The sequence below is a fragment of the Manis javanica genome, chromosome 16, assembly GCF_040802235.1.
Source record: "Manis javanica isolate MJ-LG chromosome 16, MJ_LKY, whole genome shotgun sequence".
In the NCBI taxonomy this organism is placed as follows: Eukaryota; Metazoa; Chordata; class Mammalia; order Pholidota; family Manidae; genus Manis; species Manis javanica.
Window position 1 is genome coordinate 17,667,686 of NC_133171.1, and position 20,520 is coordinate 17,688,205.

Here is a 20,520-nt window from a genome sequence, read left to right on the forward strand (position 1 = left end):
CATGGATGAACTTGGGGACATTATACCAAGTGAAAAAAGGCAGATGCCAAAGGTCACATATTCTATTATTCCATTTATAGGAAATATCCAGAATGGGCCAATCCATAGGGACAGAAAGCAGACTTAGTGGTTTCCAGGGGCTGGAAGTAACAGGGGATGGGGAAAATGACTGCTTAACGGGTATGGAGTTTCCTGTTGGGATGAGAAGAATGTTCTAGAACTAGAAAGTGGTCATCACTGCACAACATAGTGAATGTAGTGATTGCAACGAATGATACATTTTACATTATGTGTACTTTACCACATTAAAAAAAACTGGCATTATACATTTAAAATACTATTCAATAAGCCTTAGAAGTTATTTTTTATGGCAAAACAAACAAATATATCTTTCAAACAGGAAATTCCCTAGGGAAATAAATTATTAAATAAGTTTTTAATCACTGGAATTCTGTGCAGCCTTTGAAGACAGTTAACATGGGCTGTAAGTACCAACATGGAAAATATACAAGATATATGGTAAAAAAAAAGAGCTACAGGTGAGCATGTTATGATTTAATTTAAAATATACATGCATGCCTAGAAAACAAATGGATTACAAATATACACTTAAGAAGAATGAGAAAAGTGGTTGCCTCTGGGATGACTATATTAGGGCACCAGGGATGGTCTGTTTTTTATACATATACTCTTGTGTATTGATTGTGTGGGTGTGCGCTGTGCATGTGTACAATACACATTTTGGAGTTTCAGATGGTAAGCTGAGTGAAGAGGGTGACATGGCAATAAAAAAAGTCCTCATCTGCTCAATTTGGCATTACAAGAAATACAGAATCTAGAATAAGGGAGGTAATTATCAATCTTGAGAATGAAAACTTGCTGGCTTCACACTCTTGATGAGGAATAAAATTTGACTTGTCACTTTCTGGTGTAAAAACCCTTCAATACCTGGGAGCGGTTTCTGCAGGTGGTCAGAGACATGGCAAGTTCTTCTGTTCAATCAGTATTTGTTCAATTCCCAAAGTCCCAAGTAATGGGTAACCTGTTAAAGCATGTCTTTAAAACTGAAATTAATATAGAAGCACAAAATAATTACGAAAATCCATTTACAAGTCTGAACTCTTAAAAAAAAAAAGTCATTTTATTGATCCTTTACCATACAAAATTTATTCAAATTACACCCATTTGAAGTGGTAAGATCACAGCTAGAGAACAGGTTACCCTGTAACAAATCTATTTACAAAATCCATCATAAAAGCTTTTTTTTTTTTTTTTACATTATATTACATATTTTCTTTTTAAACTAGCATACAACACAAAGCTAAACTGATTAGTAGTTTGCCTACTCCCAGTTTTGGGAGGAATACTTCCTTTTGACAAAATCATGTGCCGCCCTCCCTCTGCGGGGCACCTTCCTTCAGAGCCCTCCTCTCACACACACACGACGTGTCATGCACACACTGAGTTCTCACTCTCTTTTTCCTGAAAGCTAAAGCTTTAAATACTGCAATTTTATTTACAGATCTACACTTACAACAAAAATGAAAACAAGAACCACAGCGAAGAAACACAAGAAAATATTAATTAAAAAAATTACAAACCACCTAGAAAATATTCTGGCAGTGTTTACAAATTAATTGCTATTTTTTTACAAAACTGCTAGATAATGAAAACGTGAGTAGACTACATACCAACTTAAATAAAACGACTGCTATGCACAGCTCTGTACATACACACACACACCTAACACTGACAGCTCATGTGTTACCTTTACCCTTTACACATTTTATTTTCTAAGGCTCACGCAGTCATAATTCGCACATTTGTAACTTTTAGCCATTTCATGTGTGAGCTTTAATAGCAGCAACTCAATGGTACCAGGAAACCTGCATACTTAGTACTTAAAGTAACACAAATCCTGTAGCACTAACCCACTTGGTGTGCCAGACACTTTATCAAAGAGAAAATGACTAATGCAAACGGAATACAGTATGAACATCTAATTCATGTGCACCAGTTATGCCCATTAACTGGAAAAAATCTTATGCATGAAGGAACTTTTAAGACTTGTTAGTATTCCTTTCATTTTTAAAACAATAAATACGGCATTACATTACGAAAAGGTTTAACGAGGAATTCAACAGAACACACGAACAACCTAGCCAGGTGAGCTCAGTCTTTAGACTTTGGGAAAAAATCAGCTTTGTGCAGCTGGCAAGGAGAAGCACACAGAGCTGGAAGCAGAGGCAGCTAACCGGACAAGATAAATATGGGAACTGGGGAAAAGCTTGGCGTAAGTGGTTTCCCATACAGGAAAAAACCCCACAGTGCATTTCCAGTAGGCACTTGACACAAAGCTCCCTCCCTCCCCGCCCCAGGGATTCTCCACCACACGGGATATTTTGTACCGGGTCCAGTGTGTGTGAGGGGAGGAGGCTGGGATGGGGGCCGGAGAAAAAGGAGGGTGATCTGCACCTTTGTTTTCCTTCCCAAACGCACACCCACGCACACCCACACAAACAGCTTAAAGTGCTGGGTCCTTGTTTTGATCCCACCGCCGCTTTGCATACCGTGAAAACCCACCGAGAGAAGGCTGGGGGGCTCTCCTGGTTTTCCGCTGCGTTTTGTTTTCCTTCAGGGATGTTTTCCATTCAATCAAACACGTGGTTCCAGGGTTACTGTGTCAGGCATAGGGCCTTTCAATGTAACTGTTCGTTTTGAGGTTTTTACAAATGGGTCCCCCACTCCCGCGGGCTTCGGCATCCAAGGAGTGGGCGCCAGGCAGTGAGGCCGCCCGCAGCGGGAGCGGCCGGGGCCGGGGCGAGCGGGAAGCCCTGGGGATCTGCTGGCCGGGGCGGGGCCGGAATTGGGGGCGGGGCCTGGACCGGGGCACCGCCGCCCCCCGCCACCGACCCTGGCATCCCGCTCCGCCAGCTCCGCCCGCCCCTCCCGGAGCCCTGCGTCCCTGAGTGCGGCGGCCGGAGCCCTTTCCGCGGCCAGGCCCGGTTGTCCTCCCGGGAAGCAGGCGCGGGGCACCGCTTCCGCAGGGGCTCTGAAACCTGGGACCACACGGTTTGGACACTCCGATCGGTAGAGGTTCTCTACCTCTGCTTAAACTATTTGAGTGAGCAAAAAAACCGCTTCAAAGTGGGCAATTAGATTGAAATGGTGATGGTGCCACAGGAATGCTTACATGGCAGCTAAAAAAATAAGTCTAAAACAATCCCACAAAGAACTAAGTCCGCATCTGCTACAAATCAACTTAAATTCACAAATGGGGTGGGGGCAGGGGAGCAGGAGCGGTTTACGGAGACAGGAAACCCACCGCAGCCTAGAGGCCGACCTCTATCTACCCTTTTCATCTGCAACCAGTATCTGAACACAGGGTCTTCGTCCGAAAGGCTGCGAAGGTCCTCCTGACCTCCGAGTGGGACACATGGTCAATAGCTTAGGCTGTTATGACAGTAATTTAAATATTCCTAAGAAGAGCTGAAGAAATCCGTTCCATACGTTTGCATGACTTCAAGTGCAGAGTCCCTGCCGTTCCGTTCCACGCGAGCGGACCCCAGAGACATGCGTTCTGCGGAGAAGGCACGGCTTTAAATGCTGCTAAGGAAGCTTGCTGTTTCCGAGCGGGCCAGGCGGCCAGACCCCATTCTACAGCGCATCCGTTAGGCACAGCAAGCCAGTCCGGGAGGAAGGGAGGGAAGCACGGGTGAGAGACACCTGATTGCACATTTCTCGCTTGCTGATCGTCCAGGAGATTTTGGAGCCTGGGGCAGAGCAGGGCTTCCCCGGGGAGCCTGCAACTGTGCGTTTAGACAATTTCTTGTTTAATTCGTTAAAACATTAGCTTTGTTCTGAAGTCTGCAGTTTACTTCATGATTCTATCCTGGAGGAAGAAGGTGGGAAGGGACGACACTGCATGACAGATGTTCTGGTTCCATAATAAAAAATATGGGGTTATAAGGGGGTTCCCACAAAGCAGAATCAACTGCACATGAAGTCTTCCACCAGCGGGAGCTTTTCCAAATCGTAGGCATCGAAGAGGTCGCTGATGCCTTCTTCCTCCCCGAGGCTTAGGAGATAGTCTTCTTGGAGCAGGGGAGGCAGCAAGTTCACAAACGGCCCTTCTAGGCCGGAAGGAATCTGGTCTTCCGTCTGCTGTAAAAGGTTGGCCGGGGAGGCCAGCGGGGAGAGGTTCGCCATAGAAACCGAGCAGTCGCTCTGTCCTGAGTTGGTTGCAGCCAAGTCTGAAAGGACAACATTAGTGGGAACAGACATGGTCAGCGTTACTACACAGACTGCCTTCTCTTTGCCGACCAGCTCCGTTAGCGGTGACTCGTCAGCCTGGATGGTCCACTCGCTCATCTTTTAAAATGCCTACTGTTAGCAAACAAGAATACAAATAGCTTCAAAGATTAGAGGCTAACAAGTTCAAAACCTTCTGTCTGGTATTAATTAGTCACTGTTCCGCTTACAACAAAACACAGCAAAACATACAGAAAAGTTGGCTCCTCGGGAGAGACTCACCGATTTTAGCTCCGTCTTTTTTGAACCAAAGATGCCTCTAAACATGTAAGTGATAAGACATATCCACTTTGAATTTCTATGATGACAAAAATGGTCTTTTGTTTTACCATTGGAGACACTGTATTTTTTGGCTCGGTATTAACTCAGACCTATGCATGTAAATCACTCCTATTCTTGTTGCTTTATTGGGAGATAGTAGGGAAAACAACCTAAATGCATATCCCTAGCCTAAAACCCGGGGTGGGTGGGGGGGGGGGGGACTGCAAAGAGCTTCCTGCGCTGTAGGCGCAGCGGAGGGAACAGATTTATTCTCCTGGGGTTTGCCTCCCGTTTCCCCATCACACTGAGGGGTAAGGGGAAGGCAATTAAAATAAAATTTTTGACAAAAGGCTTTTCTCGCCAAACTTTTTTCATTTTCCCTCTCTGATACTCTCTGCGCATCATTCAAAGGTGTGTGGCCACATGTAGCTGATGATTCACCCAGACAGCTCACGGCTTCAGTCCTCATTTGAGCTGGTTTTCAGAAACGCTGTTAAGGGAATGGCTTCCACCAAAAGCAAAAGCTGAAGGGACTCTACGAGGGGCCAGAGGAGCCCTTCACTCAAGATCATTATTTCACTCCGGAAACTAGTCAGAATGCCTTTTTTAAAAAGCTACCTTAATAACATTAGTAACAGAAGGTTTGCTTCTTGCCTAGGCTGTGGCTCTCTTGCCACCGTCACATGTAACACAGTTACCAAATGACAAAGGGCAACACTTACCTTTGGAAGTGGGTTTAGGGATATTCCCATTGTGGTCTTGGTTGGTTGTTTTCACTGGGCTGTGCGTTTCGGTCTCTTCTGGACACAGATAAACCTCAATGGGTCCTTGGGTACTTGCCAAATGTATTTGCAGGCTCTAGGGACAGAGGAAACGACGAGTTTAAACTGCAAGTTTTTTGACAGATGACAGCTACAGTGACTTCCACCTAAAAATGGTTAAGTAAGGGTCATTTTCATTGTTCCTTTTGCTTCCTCACTGTTTGTCCACCTCTGTTGGTGGCTGCTGTCCTCCAGAGCGGGGGTCAGTAAGCGATAGCCTGGGGGCCAAATCCAGACAACCAACAAACGGGCTTTGTAAATCAAGTTTTACTGCTGCCTAGCCCGTTTCCGTGTTTTATGTATTGCCTCTGGTGGCGTTTTCTCATGCTGTAACGGAGAGCTGTGCAGTTGTGTGGCCCACACAGCCAAAAATACTGTCTGGCCCTGTAAAGAGTAAGTTTGCTGACTCCTGCCCTAGAGGAGGTGAACTGTGTTCTTTAAATATATTCCATTCATGCAAACTATTGAAAGGCCCTTTAAGGATGCCAAATACAGTATATTCCACACTATCACTCCCTTAAGGCACAGCTTTTTGACACGGAGCTTTAACAGCCACTGGATAAGTAGTACTTGTAAGCTGGAGGAACTGAGTGTGGTAGGAGAATGCAGCGCACCAATGCTTGGAATTCCTCTTCCAGATCACAGAGCTATAATTACCATTTAAGGTGAGAACTCACCTCTAGATGGGAGCTTGCAGGCTTCATCCTTATTTTATTTCCTATGCATTTTTTTTTTTACTATCTTTCTTTCTCTTACATAGCCTAGGCCAATATGATCAAACTATCACTGCAACCAGTCACAAAAATTAGCTCCCTCCTTTCCTACAATATTGCAGCTATCAGTTAACTCAAAGTCCCATTTCATTTCTTAAAAGTGAACATGTTATAAATGAAAAGTCTTAAAATAAGCTAAGGTAGGGAGACACTTTAAAATATTTGCCTCTCATGATTAGGACCGTATCCAGGATAATCCACATAAAACTCCCCAACGGTTCAAATCCATGTGAACCACCAGATAACAAATTATAAGAAAGAGAAAGTACAAGAAGCGCAGGGCGTCACAAACTACTTTGAATGCCCTGCTTTTCTACGATTAGATGTTTTTGACCCTCAATACCTGTCAAACTGTTGCAATGTTTTAAAGTGAGGATTAAGTAAAGTAGATGGGAAAGAACTATCAAGTTTTTAGGATAATATAGACTTTTTAGTTCCATGACTTTTCAATTCCAGGCATTACAAAAGGATTCGTGCAGATGAACAAAGACGCTGTCTCCTTACCTCTATTGGGTCAGGCACTTCAAGTCGTGTTTCTGGAGGGGCTTTCACAACTATAACAGTGTGGTCTTTAAGGCCACTGATTTTTCGAATATCTTGATATGTAACATAAGCTAATGTAGCAAGGGTTAAGGAAACATTCCAGCTAACGGCCTCAGATGCAACCAGTATGAATATAACAAAATAGACACACAGTAAAAATCTCAAGTATCTTTTGACTTGTAAGAATATACCAGTATCTCCTTCTAGGTCTTTAGATATATGAGATCTCCCACGACTCTTCTTTTCTGGTAGGCATTCTAAACAAGTGAAATGTATAGTTTTTCCCTGCCCATTTCTAAAAATGAGATAGCTATTTAAAATATTAAAATAAGCACAGAAACAGAATAGTCAAACTATCAAAAGATAAACCAAAACCCAATCTGGTCTGGGATTTTCAAGCCAGGTGCCTCTGGAGCACCGGTCTGCGTGAACGTCAGCTGAGTGTCCCATTGCTCCGATTCAAGGATGGCAGATCCCCATTCACGGAAAAAATGTAAGCTTTATTTACCAGTTGTTTGGAAATTTCAGGAACTTCTGCCACCTGACTGAGCAAGTGTCAGCGGCCACCCAGAAGAACGCATGTGTGGCGAACAGACACACGAGCGGGAAGACTCAGCGCACAGCTCAGGCAGACGCGCGTTAGATGCACCTTGGCTGGCTGTGACCATAGTACTGCCTGCTGATAGGAGCGTCATTCTTTCTGTTAGAAAATTGTCCTATGTGCATTATTAACTATCAATACTTCAATGTTCACAAGGAGGAAAGCAGCTCTCAGATGTTCTGCAGCCTGAATGAATTTGAGAAACACTGTCTTAGGGGAAAAGAGTGAATAGTATTTTGTAAGTATTTTTATAAGAAATAGCACTCCTACCCTGAGAACTGAACAATTCTTTTAAGAGCCCTGGCAGCCAAACCTAGGGGATAATCATGAAGAATATGGTACATTATATGATAAAAATATTCATGCAAGCTTGCCTAAAGAGACAGGCTTTTACTTGGCATGAAAAGAGAAGAGGTTGCATAGCTTTCTTATATAAGGGACTCGGAGGAACACAGTTAGTGTACAATGTCTTTAGCCAGTGCTTTTGTATGTTAACCCACAAAAAATGCCTAGGATACAATAGCAAATCACAACTCAATGAAGGCATTTCTGCAGGTAACAGAGCAAAAAGAGTGTGTGAGCTAACATGTTTAAGACAGAAACAGAGCTTAGGGAGCCAGAGGAAATAATGTCCCTTAGAATAGTCGCTTCTTACTGGAAATTGAAGAGTATGAACCTACTGTCCAGAAGAAAGCACATTCACCCCAAATCTACATGTATAGTTAGGGGGGCCTCTATCACAGCCTCTCTTAAGTGTCACCAGTGAGACAACAGCCAATTCAGTGTTGGGCTCGAGAGGACAGCCTATGCAGGATTCTGGGTTTTAGGTCACCATCTGTCTCACTAAGGAAGCCAACTGCTGCCGTTGCAGAAGATTTGACAGTTCTGAATTTTTACTGAGAACACTGGGGAAACTGATAGTCAGGTACTTAGCCCACAGCCCACTGTCAAAAAGCTATGTGACAAGAACTTATTAAAATAAAAACTCATCTACAATTACTCAACATGCTGCAGGAAGGAAAATTTCAACACATTTGTGAACAAGCTGTACCAAACTCGGAACTGAATGAATTGAAATAAATTGTGCAAACACACTCTCTAATCTTACAAACTTAGAAGTATGCAGAAGTACTTCCATTGTGCTCCTGAATCTGCTTCTTGGGTTAGCAGCCCCCTGCAAGGAAGCTTCTATTTTCCTGCCACAAAAGCCCCAGAGAAAGTTAGGGTTAGGTGACAGTGATGTAAGCTACATGTTCCAGAGAGCTGCCAGTCAGGCGTAACCACATCTCCTCGATGGGGCTCCCAACTGAACAATGAATGCAACAGCCTCACTAGAGAGAATCTTGTTTCTTCTCTTGCAAACCTGCTCTGGCCACCACTGGGGCCCCAGTCACACGCCTCTTCTCATTGAGTGCCAGCTGACAAGGCTGACCCTTCAGTCAACAGGAACCGAGTGACTGCAGTTTCAAAAAACGGCCTAAGTTGGAAAATAAATGTCCTCATACCCTCCAAAGGAAAGCCTATTAGAGTTGATACATGGGAAAAACTGGACAGGACACATTTTATTTCATATCTGACAAAGGTAAATGTGGAATAATCAGAAGTTGGGAACTAAAATTAGAGATGGGGTAACTTAAAATAGTGGTTTTTTCTTCTGCTAATAACTGAGAGTATCGTGAAATCTCCTTGTCAACAGAATGAAGTGATCTCTCTCCTCCCTCATCTGAAGTGAGATGATGCAGTAAATTCTCCTGAGATGGTCAACAGATTGTCAGCTGGCACAGAGAATGAACTGGCTTTTTATATTTTTATTTCCAAGGACCAATGTTTGTAGATGAATGGGTAAGTTGAGATGTCTAGACCTTGAGATACCTCTGAAATGAGTTTTTGGTATTGTGAATCAGTGTGATCACTTTAAAAGTTACAGAACAACTTTCCTATACTTTTAATTCTTGCAGCTGTAGCTCAATCACATTCAGCAAATTCCAATTGCTCTGGGATCTGATGAAAAGAAAATAGAACGTGAGAACCCCAACGTGACAGCTAACGCCCACCAAAAATCTGGAAAGCCAACGATGAATCTGCTGAACGTTGTCATTAATATTAATACTGGCACCTTACGTATCTTATAATAGTGTAGCCTTACACTATGAGTGTATCCACATGTCCCAACCACACATGAAGTAAATGCTCTAAAAAACAGTTCCCATCTGGCTACTACAATAGGTATGATAAGGATCCAGTCCCACGACTAGCCTTCCCTAAATACTGACTTATAAGCAAAGGAAAGGGAGTTGACACACACACACACACACACACCTCTCCCACGCTTATAGCAAAGGTAAGGGAGTTGACACACACACACACACCTCTCCCATGTTTATAAGCAAAGGTAAGGGAGTTGACACACACACAAGGGAGTTCACACACACACACACACACCTCTCCCATGCTTGCACAAAACCAGTGTAACACTCTACCTTGTGCACACAAGTCCAACTGGCCCCTCTGGGAAGACTCTACAATGCACTAACCCCCAGTGAACAGGGGCGCAAAGGATATCTTTGATTCTCTGACTCCTCGGTTAACAGTTTGAGGTCCAGGGTGCAGCTCTGGATGAGGTCATCTAGTTTCTTCTCTTCCTGGCTGAGCTCGGTCACTTCTCTGGACAGGCCTTGGTACTGGGCCAGGAGGCCCCCATCCTCAGACAGACTGCAGCCCCTGGAAGCCCAAACACAGACTCTTGGTGGCCACTCCAGAGGCCAGCGCGGGAGGTGGGGGACGGTAAGTGTCCCCTCTGGGTACAGGAGGCCACAGCTTGTTAGCCAGGTGTTAAAATCTGAACATTTATATGTATCTTTTCACACACAGAGTCCTCCACTTTTCACACCACAGAAACACGCTGCTATTCCCAGGATCCCTTCCTCCAGGAGGCCTGCTTCCTCAAAAGGCTCCAACGCAAAGGGCGCAGGAGGCAGCTTCTCCCTCCACAGGCTCCCAGGGGGCAGAGAAAGGAAGGAAGGCGATAAAGGACAGGAAGACATCGGAAGAAAAACCTGGAAGATGACTCAGAATTCAATAAAACATCCTGACAGCATGAAAAACCAGGTAATTTCTGAGGGTCTCACACAGCAACTGAAACGGGAAAGGGAGCTAAGGGAACGGACCCGTGCTGCGTGCTATGCGCAGCAGCAAAGACGGCGACAGGATTCTCTAAACTGGGATCACCGAACCACCACAAAACCCCGAACCCCACGGAGGAGCTACCTGTTCATCTCATTACGCTTGGAGCAGTAGTTTGTCAAAGGCCCCATGACAGATTCACTCTTTCCAATAAAGCTTTAATAGTTCCTTCTGAATACCAGCCGCTCAGGTACTCTGCCCAGTCACACGGGACACCTGCACACATCTGATGACGCACGCGGCCGTGAAGGTGACAAGTGCCATAATCCCGGTTTTCCAGAAGGAACTGAGGCTCTCAGGTCTTTGCCTTAATTTTCACAGGAAGTGAGTTAATCTGCCTTAGAGCCATGGACAGACTCTCAGCAGCTGTGCACATACACAGACATGTTAACACACAGCCACGGCTGTGTTAACAGAGCCCCAGATTCTTTTAGACACAAGCCGAAGACGTGCGTAGGCATTCATCAGGTGGAACCCGGGAGTGAGCACAGTGCGCTGGACCCCAGGACCGCTTCCCTGAGGCTCATCGCACATGGACCCTTTCATCTCTGAGAATATCTAGACACAAGGTCTCTTTGTAAAGAGACTTTGACCTCCTAGCTAAGGATTTGAGGAGGCGAGAGAGGAGGAGAGAAGAGCCGGCGAGTGGAGACCCGAAGCGTGGGTGCCAAGAGGAGGTGGGGGGGAAGGCGCCAGGGCGGCGGAAGGGCCCCCCTCGAGGCCACAATGCGTACTCACATCCACTGCACGTTGTTTTTGGACTTCTTCTTGATGAGGTGGATGCCTTCCAGGACATTGGTGATGTCGTAAATCCGCCTCTTCTGCACTTTCAGCACCTCTGCGGCCTTGTTCAGATCCAAGACCCCGTCGGGCGACTGGCTCAGCAGCTGGATGAACTTCTTGGTGAGCAGACCAAGGGATGTATCATACCGTGTTTTTTCTGAGGGAGATTTTGGAGCTTAAAGAAAAACAAAAATCCAGCGGGTGGGGAATAGGGGAAAAGGTAAAGAATGAAGGGTTTCTTTGCAGTCAGGCAAGCCCTCTTCCCACTGCAGCCCAAGGAATTAGGACCAGAAGCCAAGGTGTGTTGCTGTTTTTGGTTAAGTTACAGAAAGCTATGGAATCACTGTATTAGACTAGGAAGGGACAGTAAAAGCTTCTGTCCGATTAAAGCATCCGACTGAACTCTCAGCTGATCCTATTTTGGCTTACCCCCTCCCTGGGTCTAGTGAAGGGTCTCACACTTAGCAGGTGCTCAAAAACATCTGCGGAATGAATGAGACGTTGCAGTAGCTTCACGGGACCAGCACTTGTGGAGCTGAACCCAACAGGGCCCGGCTATGAGTCCCTCCAACACACGAGGGCCTCCGACAGACCCAACGCACATGTGTGACTCGTTTAACACCTTTACACGATGCTTCATTTGAATGAAACATAACTGGAAAAGTCTATCAATCCAATCTCTCCATCCCTCTTGAAGGAAATGTCCTTATTTAATATAGTGTTTATTCCCCTGTAAGTGCACAGGTCAAGGGTTTAATCAAGCATGACACACAGTTTGTGGATTGCTTGATTTATAACCTAAGAAACAGAGAGAAGAAGTCTAATTGGGCCTTTACATTAAATGCCAGAGACATAAAGAACTATTTAGCTACTTCCAACCTGCTTTTCTTTCTCCCCCAAAAGCAGCAACGGTCAGATTCAACGGAAAGGGAAACTAGCTGGCATTTACCGGTCTCATCGATGCCTGCGCTGCTATCTGCTGAGCAGGAGATTCAAGGCTCAGCTGTCCACACCCAGTTAGCCTTAGTCACTAAAGTGATGTCCACTAAGGGAAGTCAACATTAAGTCTGATTATACAGCGGCCGAAGAGCTGGTATCCCGACTTGAAAAGTGGAACCGCCATGTTGAAAGAGGCCTCCCCTTACGTCAGTTACCAGGTACCGGAGCGACCAAACCTTTTGCTGGGTGTCTGCAGACAGTGTGTTTATTTTTTGGATAGGCACAGAAAGTAATGAGAAAGAACGCAACACGCCAAAGTAATCACACCTCGGCATTCCTTCAGCCACAAGCCCGGACAGTCGGGAAGCCCTCGCAAGGAGAAGGGATGACAGAATCCTTACTTTTGGGGCTGTCTGGACTCCGTCCTGCGGCTCTTCCTTTGCCCTTGGGGGTTTTTAGACCATCTGAGAGGTACTGATGTCCGCTTTCTCCCAGCTCCAGCCTTCGCTTTGCCTGTGATAAGGAAGTCCACCATTGGTTACTGGCCCCCCCAAATGCTGCAGGCTCCTGCCAGCTCTGCCCACAGCCTAGGGCTCTGCCTCTGGAACTGGGACGTCATGCAAACGTCTCCCTCGTCCCCTGCAATGGTTACCCATCTACATTCAGATGGACAAATGCAGTGACCCTTCAGGACTGGGCTCAGGAGCCACTCGGTTCTCAGTCACTGACTTGGCTTCCGGCCCAAGCTAGGCAAGGAAACAGCAGGCGCCATGGAACCTAAATTCCCCAGTGAGACTTTTCTACCTGTCTCCAACTCTGACTGGGGTGAACCCCCTTCTCTCTGGCCCCCAAACACTGCTTATTTGTATCATAATACTTAATGGTTATAAGAGCTAGTTTACTTATCTGTTTCTCGTTTCCTTTAAGGCAGAGAAACTGTTCCCCATTTATCTCTGTGCACCTAGTGCTTGGCACAGAGCCTGGGGTTCTGTAGGTGTTCAATCACCTCTCTCTGTACATATTCAATGAGAGAAAGTGACTGAATAGCAACACGACCAGTCACACACGACGGACGGTCATTCATCAGAATAACAAACACTGTGAACACTCCGGTTTCAAACTAGAGTTACTTTCTCCACTTTGGCATCAAATCCAGCAAATGAGAAGTCCTTGCCTAAGTTTTAAATTTAATTTAATGCCCCTGTAGTGTCTTCATGTACTGGCACTGGGCTTAGGGAACACAGGTAGACAAGTCATTTAAGTAACTGTACAGCTGTCAGTGATGTTCACACAGAAGTGGCACCAGCCAGAGACCCCACATGGGTTTGAGGCCGTGGCCCACGGAAGCTGCGGGCTGGGGAAATTGCCAGAGATCTGTTGCTAAGGAACTGAGACCTAACTTCAAGGACCAGGACTAGTCAGGATGTGTGACTGTGGTTACCAAGCACCAAATTGTGGCGTGACCAAATCTAAATACTAGATATAAAATCTGCCACATTTGAAAGGCACTTCCATTGCCACAGAATCTTTCAGTCTAGAAAGCAAAGGTCTACCAGATCTCAGCTTCTACGGGAATCCATCATAAATGCCTGAATCAGCACCAAAAAGAAATGAGCTGTTCAAGAAGGAACATCATCCCGGAGGATGGACACTGAGGTGGCCATGCTGCCTCTACAAGCAGGACAGGTCTCCCCCAGATCATAACTGCAAAAAACTTCCCTTTAATAATAAATGCACATGGTCATTCAAAGAGCACAAATGGGTTTATGTGGAAAGCGAACGTCTCTCTCCCCTGACCCCCAGCTGCCATCCTCAAAGGTGGGCACTGTCAAGGGACTCTGACATCCCTGTAGATGGTCTATGTAAATGTAAGCACATGTAGATATATACCACTGGACCTTATACTTTGACGCAAATGGTAGCAAACCACATACTGCTCTCAACACCTCTCGGAGTTCAAGCACTAACAGTACATACAGAGTAACTTGACTTCTCATAGCTGCAGAACAATGTTACCAGGTTAAATTTGTTTCCTTAACCAGCCACCTACTTACTAATGGACTTCCAACACTACTCTACTGTAGCCATTTCTCCAGTGATTATGTGTGGCGGCATTGCGGGGCACTACTAAGTCCCTCCTACACCAAGATAGAGAAATTAACGACTTACCTAAAGTCTCAGTTAATAAGTCACAGATACCAGGATGGGAACCCAGGTCTGTTCAAGTAATTTGTCCGTGACCATGGCTTCCTTGGACTGACGGACGTCCCTTCTCTGCTGCCAGGGCACGATTTTGTCATCAAGCACCTACTTGTGCTAGGTTTCCTCACGGGACATGAGCTCAGGTCTCCAGCAGTTTAATTTCCCCAGGACCTTGCATACAGCATGAATGCAGTCAATGCATTGACTTACTGGTTTTTGAATGAACCATGGAATAAACTCCAAAAGTCTCTTGACAGGTAAACCAAAGATCCAACATGACCAGCATGTAAGGGGGATATTGAACAGATATACATGTATGTGACTGTCAATGTGTATATGTATGTACTAGGGAGCAATCTCTACATATTTGGAAAGATTTTCAGGAAATATAAAGAGGAAAAATTAAAGTTGCAGAATGATATGTATAATACGATCATAGGGATAAAAAAAACTGTAAAACTATGAACCTCACTATGAAATTTTCCATGTATCCATAGAGGAAAAAAGTCTGGAAAGACCCACGAATGGAGGTTATCTTTGAGAAGGAAAATTAAATGTGGGCAATGATTTCATATTTATAGACCTGTAATATTTGATTATATTTTACAAAGTGATATTTCTATATACATATTAAATCGGTACCTTTCAAACTAGCACTTCTACTTCTTGTAGTGATTTCTGAAAACATTTATGTCATTTCTAGGGTCTGTCTATTAAAAACAGTACAGCCATTTCCTTGAACATTTATATTTTCCTACACATGTCCAAAATAAATGTCCAATCTCAGGAGAAAAACTCAGTAAGTTGCTGTATATTTATATAATGAAATGTCATGCAATTAATGGTATACATCCATATATACTGATTTAAAAAAAACTGTTAGTAAAATTACATTTCTGTGCAGAAATTATACACATAGAAAGAAAGTATCTAAGGATACATACCAAATAGTTTAAAAGTATTAATAATTAGGATTATGGTGATTTCATTTTCTTAGCTTTTTGCACTTCTAAATAAATGAGTATGGATCACTTGCATAACCAGAAAAACCAAAATTACTTTCACTTGAGGTTAAACAAAACCAGTCTGCAGGCTTCTTGTTTAGATTGTTGAACATCTTACGTACCATGCAGTATGGGAACAAGTTCAAGGCAGAAATGGGATGTATTACTAGACAGGGCATCCCAGCCTCACAGCAGGAAGGGAAGTGGTGCTCTTATCCACTATTCAGCTGAGCCACAGAAAAAAAAATTAAATCAAGAGAACGGCATGGTCTGCTGCAGGTTAACAAACTGAGCACAAAAACAAACTCCCTTTTACTCCAGTGAGTAAGAGATCTGGGTAAGGGGAACAACTAGATAGATGACACATTTGTCTCAAAGCCAAAGATTGGACAGGGCATTTTGAACAGATGAAGAAGGGAAAGAGAAGAAAATGGAAAGAGTGAGGACCAGGTGAAGTGCACTAGTGAGGCAACCTCAGGGAGGGAGCCCCCAGCTTGAGATCAGCCACAGCTGGAGCTCACCTGGGCTCTGGCCACTGGTCAGTGGGTTAGGGTATGGACCCTAAGAAAAGAATACCTAGTTTCCAATTGTGACTATCCATTAACTCAGTCTGGCTGACCATTCTTATTAAATGCCTGCTGTGTACCAATGCCTGCACAGACAAGATACTGGGAGATGCATGACAAATGCCGCCACGAGCTCCCTGCTGGGCGCAGGAGGGTGGATGGAGAAGGGGTGGAGACCTGGAGGGGGAGCAACTGGAGGTGGGGATGCTTGAGCTGAGCCCTGGAAGGTGCACGGGCTCTGTCCTGCACAGAGGGGAGTGGGTGCTGGGGGGCCACGTGCCCTGTCCAAGCACGGAGCAGAGACCTGGGAGGGCTCTGGTTGGGAGTCACTGCTGGGAAGGGGAGGACTTTGGTGCAGACGGAGAAGGTTCCAGCTCAGGGTCCCTTACAGGCCATGCTATTCACTGCACTCTTGTCAACTTTTCATTGAGACGAGGGTAGTAAGATGAAGAGCTCTAAAGTCTCCTCTGGCTTTTCCAGTGGGAGGCAGGTTCAGAATCTAACACCAGAAGCATCTCTGTGAGCTACTAGGTGAGACGCCTAATCAGAAACTAAATTATCCGAGAGAACTGGTGAACGGGGCAGGTCTGCAGAAAGCCCTGGCAGAAGCATGGGGAGCCAGCGGGCACTGCACCTTGGCGAAGATTCCCCCTTAGAGCCCACAGCCCGCCACCACTAGGTGGTGGGGCAGACCCTTCTCTCAGAGAACCTCCTGCCCAGATAAATGCCCTGCACTCCTTTCCCTGGACTGTTAGAACGGCCCCAGACTTGGCCATCTTTCTTCTTTTGAGTTTTAAACTACAGACCTAAGTCTACATGCATTTGTTGTTTTAAGAATAATTTAAAACTTAAAAACAAATTGATGTACATGATTTAAAAAAATTCACTAGCTCAGAGGGGTTATAAGGATTACCTCCCGAGGGGACACCATGGCACTAGTTCCCCTAGTGGTCGCCCCCGTATCTCTAAGGAATAAGCTTACGCAGCTCTTTCCTGGCTTAGCCGTTTCAGTTATTGTGTAGACGTCCTCAGTGACACCACACCCATCTCTCTTAATAGTTCTATCACTGTTTTTGTTTAAATTAAAACCCGTGCTGTGCACCCTGACTACACAAACAGTTCACGAGGGTCAGGCAGTGCACTGAGATTGCGTCTCCTTCTTGCGGAGCTTGTTGGCTTTGCAGTTTCTGACGGTCTTTTCCTGCTTCTTGGCATCACCTGCCTTCACACCCTCAGCGTTTTCTGACTTTCCATCATGTCAGACATTCTATCGAGTCCCTGCTTTTCTTGTGCCTAAAGCTCTTGGACTGCCTGAGGTCTAGACCCTAGACTGACTGTTGCCCAAGCCTGTTGCACGGCTCCCATTCTGCAATATACCCTCACTACACATGGTGTTGAAATGTGAGGACACCTATCATTTTGTTTGACTGCCTGGCTTCTTAAGTGTCCCTCCTATGGTCAGGAAGCTCCCCACTTAGTCTTGGTGGGGGGCACAGCAACCTTTGCACCACGGATGCCGACTCCCAGCGCTCTCACCCAGCTTCCTGGACTTACTCTGGGGCTGTTACCTAGGCTAAGATGGGCACCCCGCCCCCCCATCCTGGACTTGGAATCTGGAGCTGTCCCTGCAAAGAAGCAGACCCATGGTGACAGCTGTGGGGGACCAGGCATGGCCAGCATTGCTGGGCTTGTTCTGTCGTCTCACATTTTGGCTGTAGTTTTGGGTACCGATCCTTCCTGCTCTCCAAGCCTGGTTCCCAATCTTCCTAGGAATTCAGTGAACTGGCTGACATTCTCTCAGTAAATTCCTGTTCTGCTTATGCCGGCCAGAGTTGGTGTCTGTTGTTACAACACAGTCAGTTTCCTGAGTCCAGGGTGAATCGGCTCTTTTCCTGGGAGTCACCTCAACAGTAGTGTAGAAGAGAAAATCTGAGTCCTTATTGATCCAAAGTGTATATTTCACCTCGACATTTAATGGTTTGGCTAAGTAAAGGATTTAAAGCTGACTTTGAACTCTGAAGGGACAGCCCTGGCGGCCTTTACACCCAGGGTTGATGGTGAGAACAACCCACAGCCAGGTTCTTGTTCCTTTGAAGCTGCTCGATCTTTAACCTCTGAAAGCTTCCAGGCCCGTCTTACCTTCCCTGTGAACTTCCACGCATGCATTCGGGTGTGCACCTTTCCTCACTTGCTGTGCGAAGAACTCATGGGTCCCAGAAACTACATGCTTGGCCTTTAGTTATGAGAAATATTTATGTTGTAAATCATTCCCTCTTGTCTCTGTCTAATCTCTCTACAATTCCTATTCCTTTTGGAATGAGCCTACAAAAGCTCTTTTTTCTATTTTCCATTTCTTTGCTTTTTTGTTCTACTTACTTGTCTTTATATCAAATTAAGCTTCAACATTAATTTCTTTAAATTTGGGATAGATTTTTACTTTCCCAGAACACTTGTTTTGTTCTCCAATCAGTCTACTTTCTATAGCATCCTGTCATCATTTTTGAAGAGGAGAGCATCTCTGATGCCTTTGCTTCTTTAAAGTCTTCTTTTTTCCCCACTTAATCTGTTTTCTGGACTGTCATCTTTTCTAACATAAAAAAAAAAAAAAAGAAAATCTCGATTTCACTCTGTAATGTTGTAGTCTTTTGTCAAATGTCTAACCGAGTTTTGTGTCTATGCCTGTCTAAGAATAAAGCAACATAATGCCAACTTGGGGCTGTATGACTCAGGCTAAGGTGATTCCCTCATGGGGTCGATCCACTTATATAGACTTCTCAAAGATTATTTGATAATTTTCCTGGGAAAAAGACTCCCAGATTCTAGGTATTTATTTTGCACGAAGACCTTCACGGGGGCCCCATGGCTGCCCTTGCCTCGTCTCACCGGTTTCCGCGGCTCTCCGGGGCAGCCAGGCACTCTCTGGCCAGTGTCCTCTGTTCTACTTCACTGAGTGCCATTCCTCCATCCTCTGTATTCCAGAAACCTGTTGAATTATCTTGTCCACTCAAGGCCCCACTCTCATTAAAAAAAAAAACAACTCTTTACTCTTATGTTCACAGGGCTTCAAGGGAAAGAGTTGAACATGCATTACCACCTTTGTTTCTGAACCAAAAGGGACCGCTATGTATTCATTTCTCATTTGTCAGCAAGCGATACTGATGGCTCAGTACGTGTGAGACACTGCGCTCAGCACTTTTGTAAGAGGTGATCACGTCATAGAAGCAGTGGTTTCTTTTTTACAGGTTAAGAGCAAAAACCCAACAATCTTTCTGACCCAAGTCTACCCCAATAATTGAATACTGATCTTAAAAAGCAAAAACATCTGAAAACCTTTTACAGATTAGTTTGATATCTATGTTTATATCTGTATCAAGAATAAATGGATAAGAAGCTTAGGAGAAGGGCCTGGTTTAATAGATTACATAGACCTAATGTTACTCAGATAAAATAAGAGAAAAAGAATCATATTTTTAATAATGTGAATTGCTATGATGCCCTTTTCTAACTGTGACTCACAGTGGTCTCAAACTCAGAGAAGGCAAAAGGTTTCTATCTCCCATACGATGAGTGAGCTTTCTTATTCCCTTTGAAGCCTAAGTTTTTACATGCATTTACAGAAAAATAAACAGAAGGGAAAACTGTACAACTAAACCACTCACTTAAAATTTGAGTTTTAAATTTTTTCATATCACCAAATTCATAACATATTTTTCTTTCATTTAAATTACTGCTTATCTTAAATATGTAGTTACTGCCCGTCATATGGAATTTAAGAATTCTTCCCTTCAGACATCTGAATTCCCAAATGGAGGCTGGCAAAGGCACTTAAAATACATTCAACAACAGGCAGTCACAAAGCCTCAGCTCCAGTCTGCTGCTCAGAGGTCTTCCTTCGAGTGCGCTGGGCTCTCCCAGTGGGGTACTATTTAGTTCATCTCCACTTTCCTCTCTGATTCCTAGTTTTTGGACTTAAGATGATTTTTACCTCGCTTCAACACTAATAACATAAACAAGGAGTTGACACTTTCTGCAAAAGGCCAGGGAGTAAATACTGTAGACCGTAGGGGCACAGCTCAGTCGTAGCTACCCAACTTTGCTACCGTAACAAGTAAACAACCACACTACATGAATGAATGGGCTTCACGGTATTCTAGTAAGACTTATTTACAAAATAGGCAGTGGGCAGTATTTGGCCTGTGGAATCATGGGATAAACTTCCTGCTTGTTTTACTTATGCTTTTTAAAAATGCTATCTATATTGCTCATACCAAATACTACAATTTCATCAAGGGAGAAAGTCAGTCATCTTTTCAGGCAATAGAGCATCTCTGTCGTGCTTTGTGTTAAGACCAGACTAACTTCACTAATGTGAAGACTAGAATCAAACACTGGAAATAAAAGCAAATTTGAATTCTCCATTTGAGCAGCTGGACCTCATCCTACCACATAAACTAATGATAATCAAACACATATAGACACTATACTCCTTTTTATGTCCTTAACCATTCATAGCTAAAAAGATAATTTACAGGT

At 44.5% G+C, this 20,520-nt stretch overlaps 1 protein-coding gene across 1 annotated transcript in view; it reads right to left on the reverse strand.

Moving 5' to 3' along the window:
* Positions 1-1,126: 1,126 nt before the first annotated feature.
* The window catches only part of E2F3 (E2F transcription factor 3), a 68,422-nt gene continuing 49,028 nt past the window's right edge, over positions 1,127-20,520 (reverse strand). The window contains exons 2-7 of the mRNA XM_073224081.1: positions 12,617-12,728; positions 11,232-11,451; positions 9,871-10,031; positions 6,671-6,783; positions 5,295-5,430; positions 1,127-4,253 (exon numbers count right to left, since the gene is read on the reverse strand). Of these exons, the coding sequence (XP_073080182.1) occupies positions 3,991-4,253; positions 5,295-5,430; positions 6,671-6,783; positions 9,871-10,031; positions 11,232-11,451; positions 12,617-12,728 (1,005 nt within the window). The 3' untranslated portion in view covers positions 1,127-3,990. The remainder of the gene's footprint in view (positions 4,254-5,294; positions 5,431-6,670; positions 6,784-9,870; positions 10,032-11,231; positions 11,452-12,616; positions 12,729-20,520) is intronic.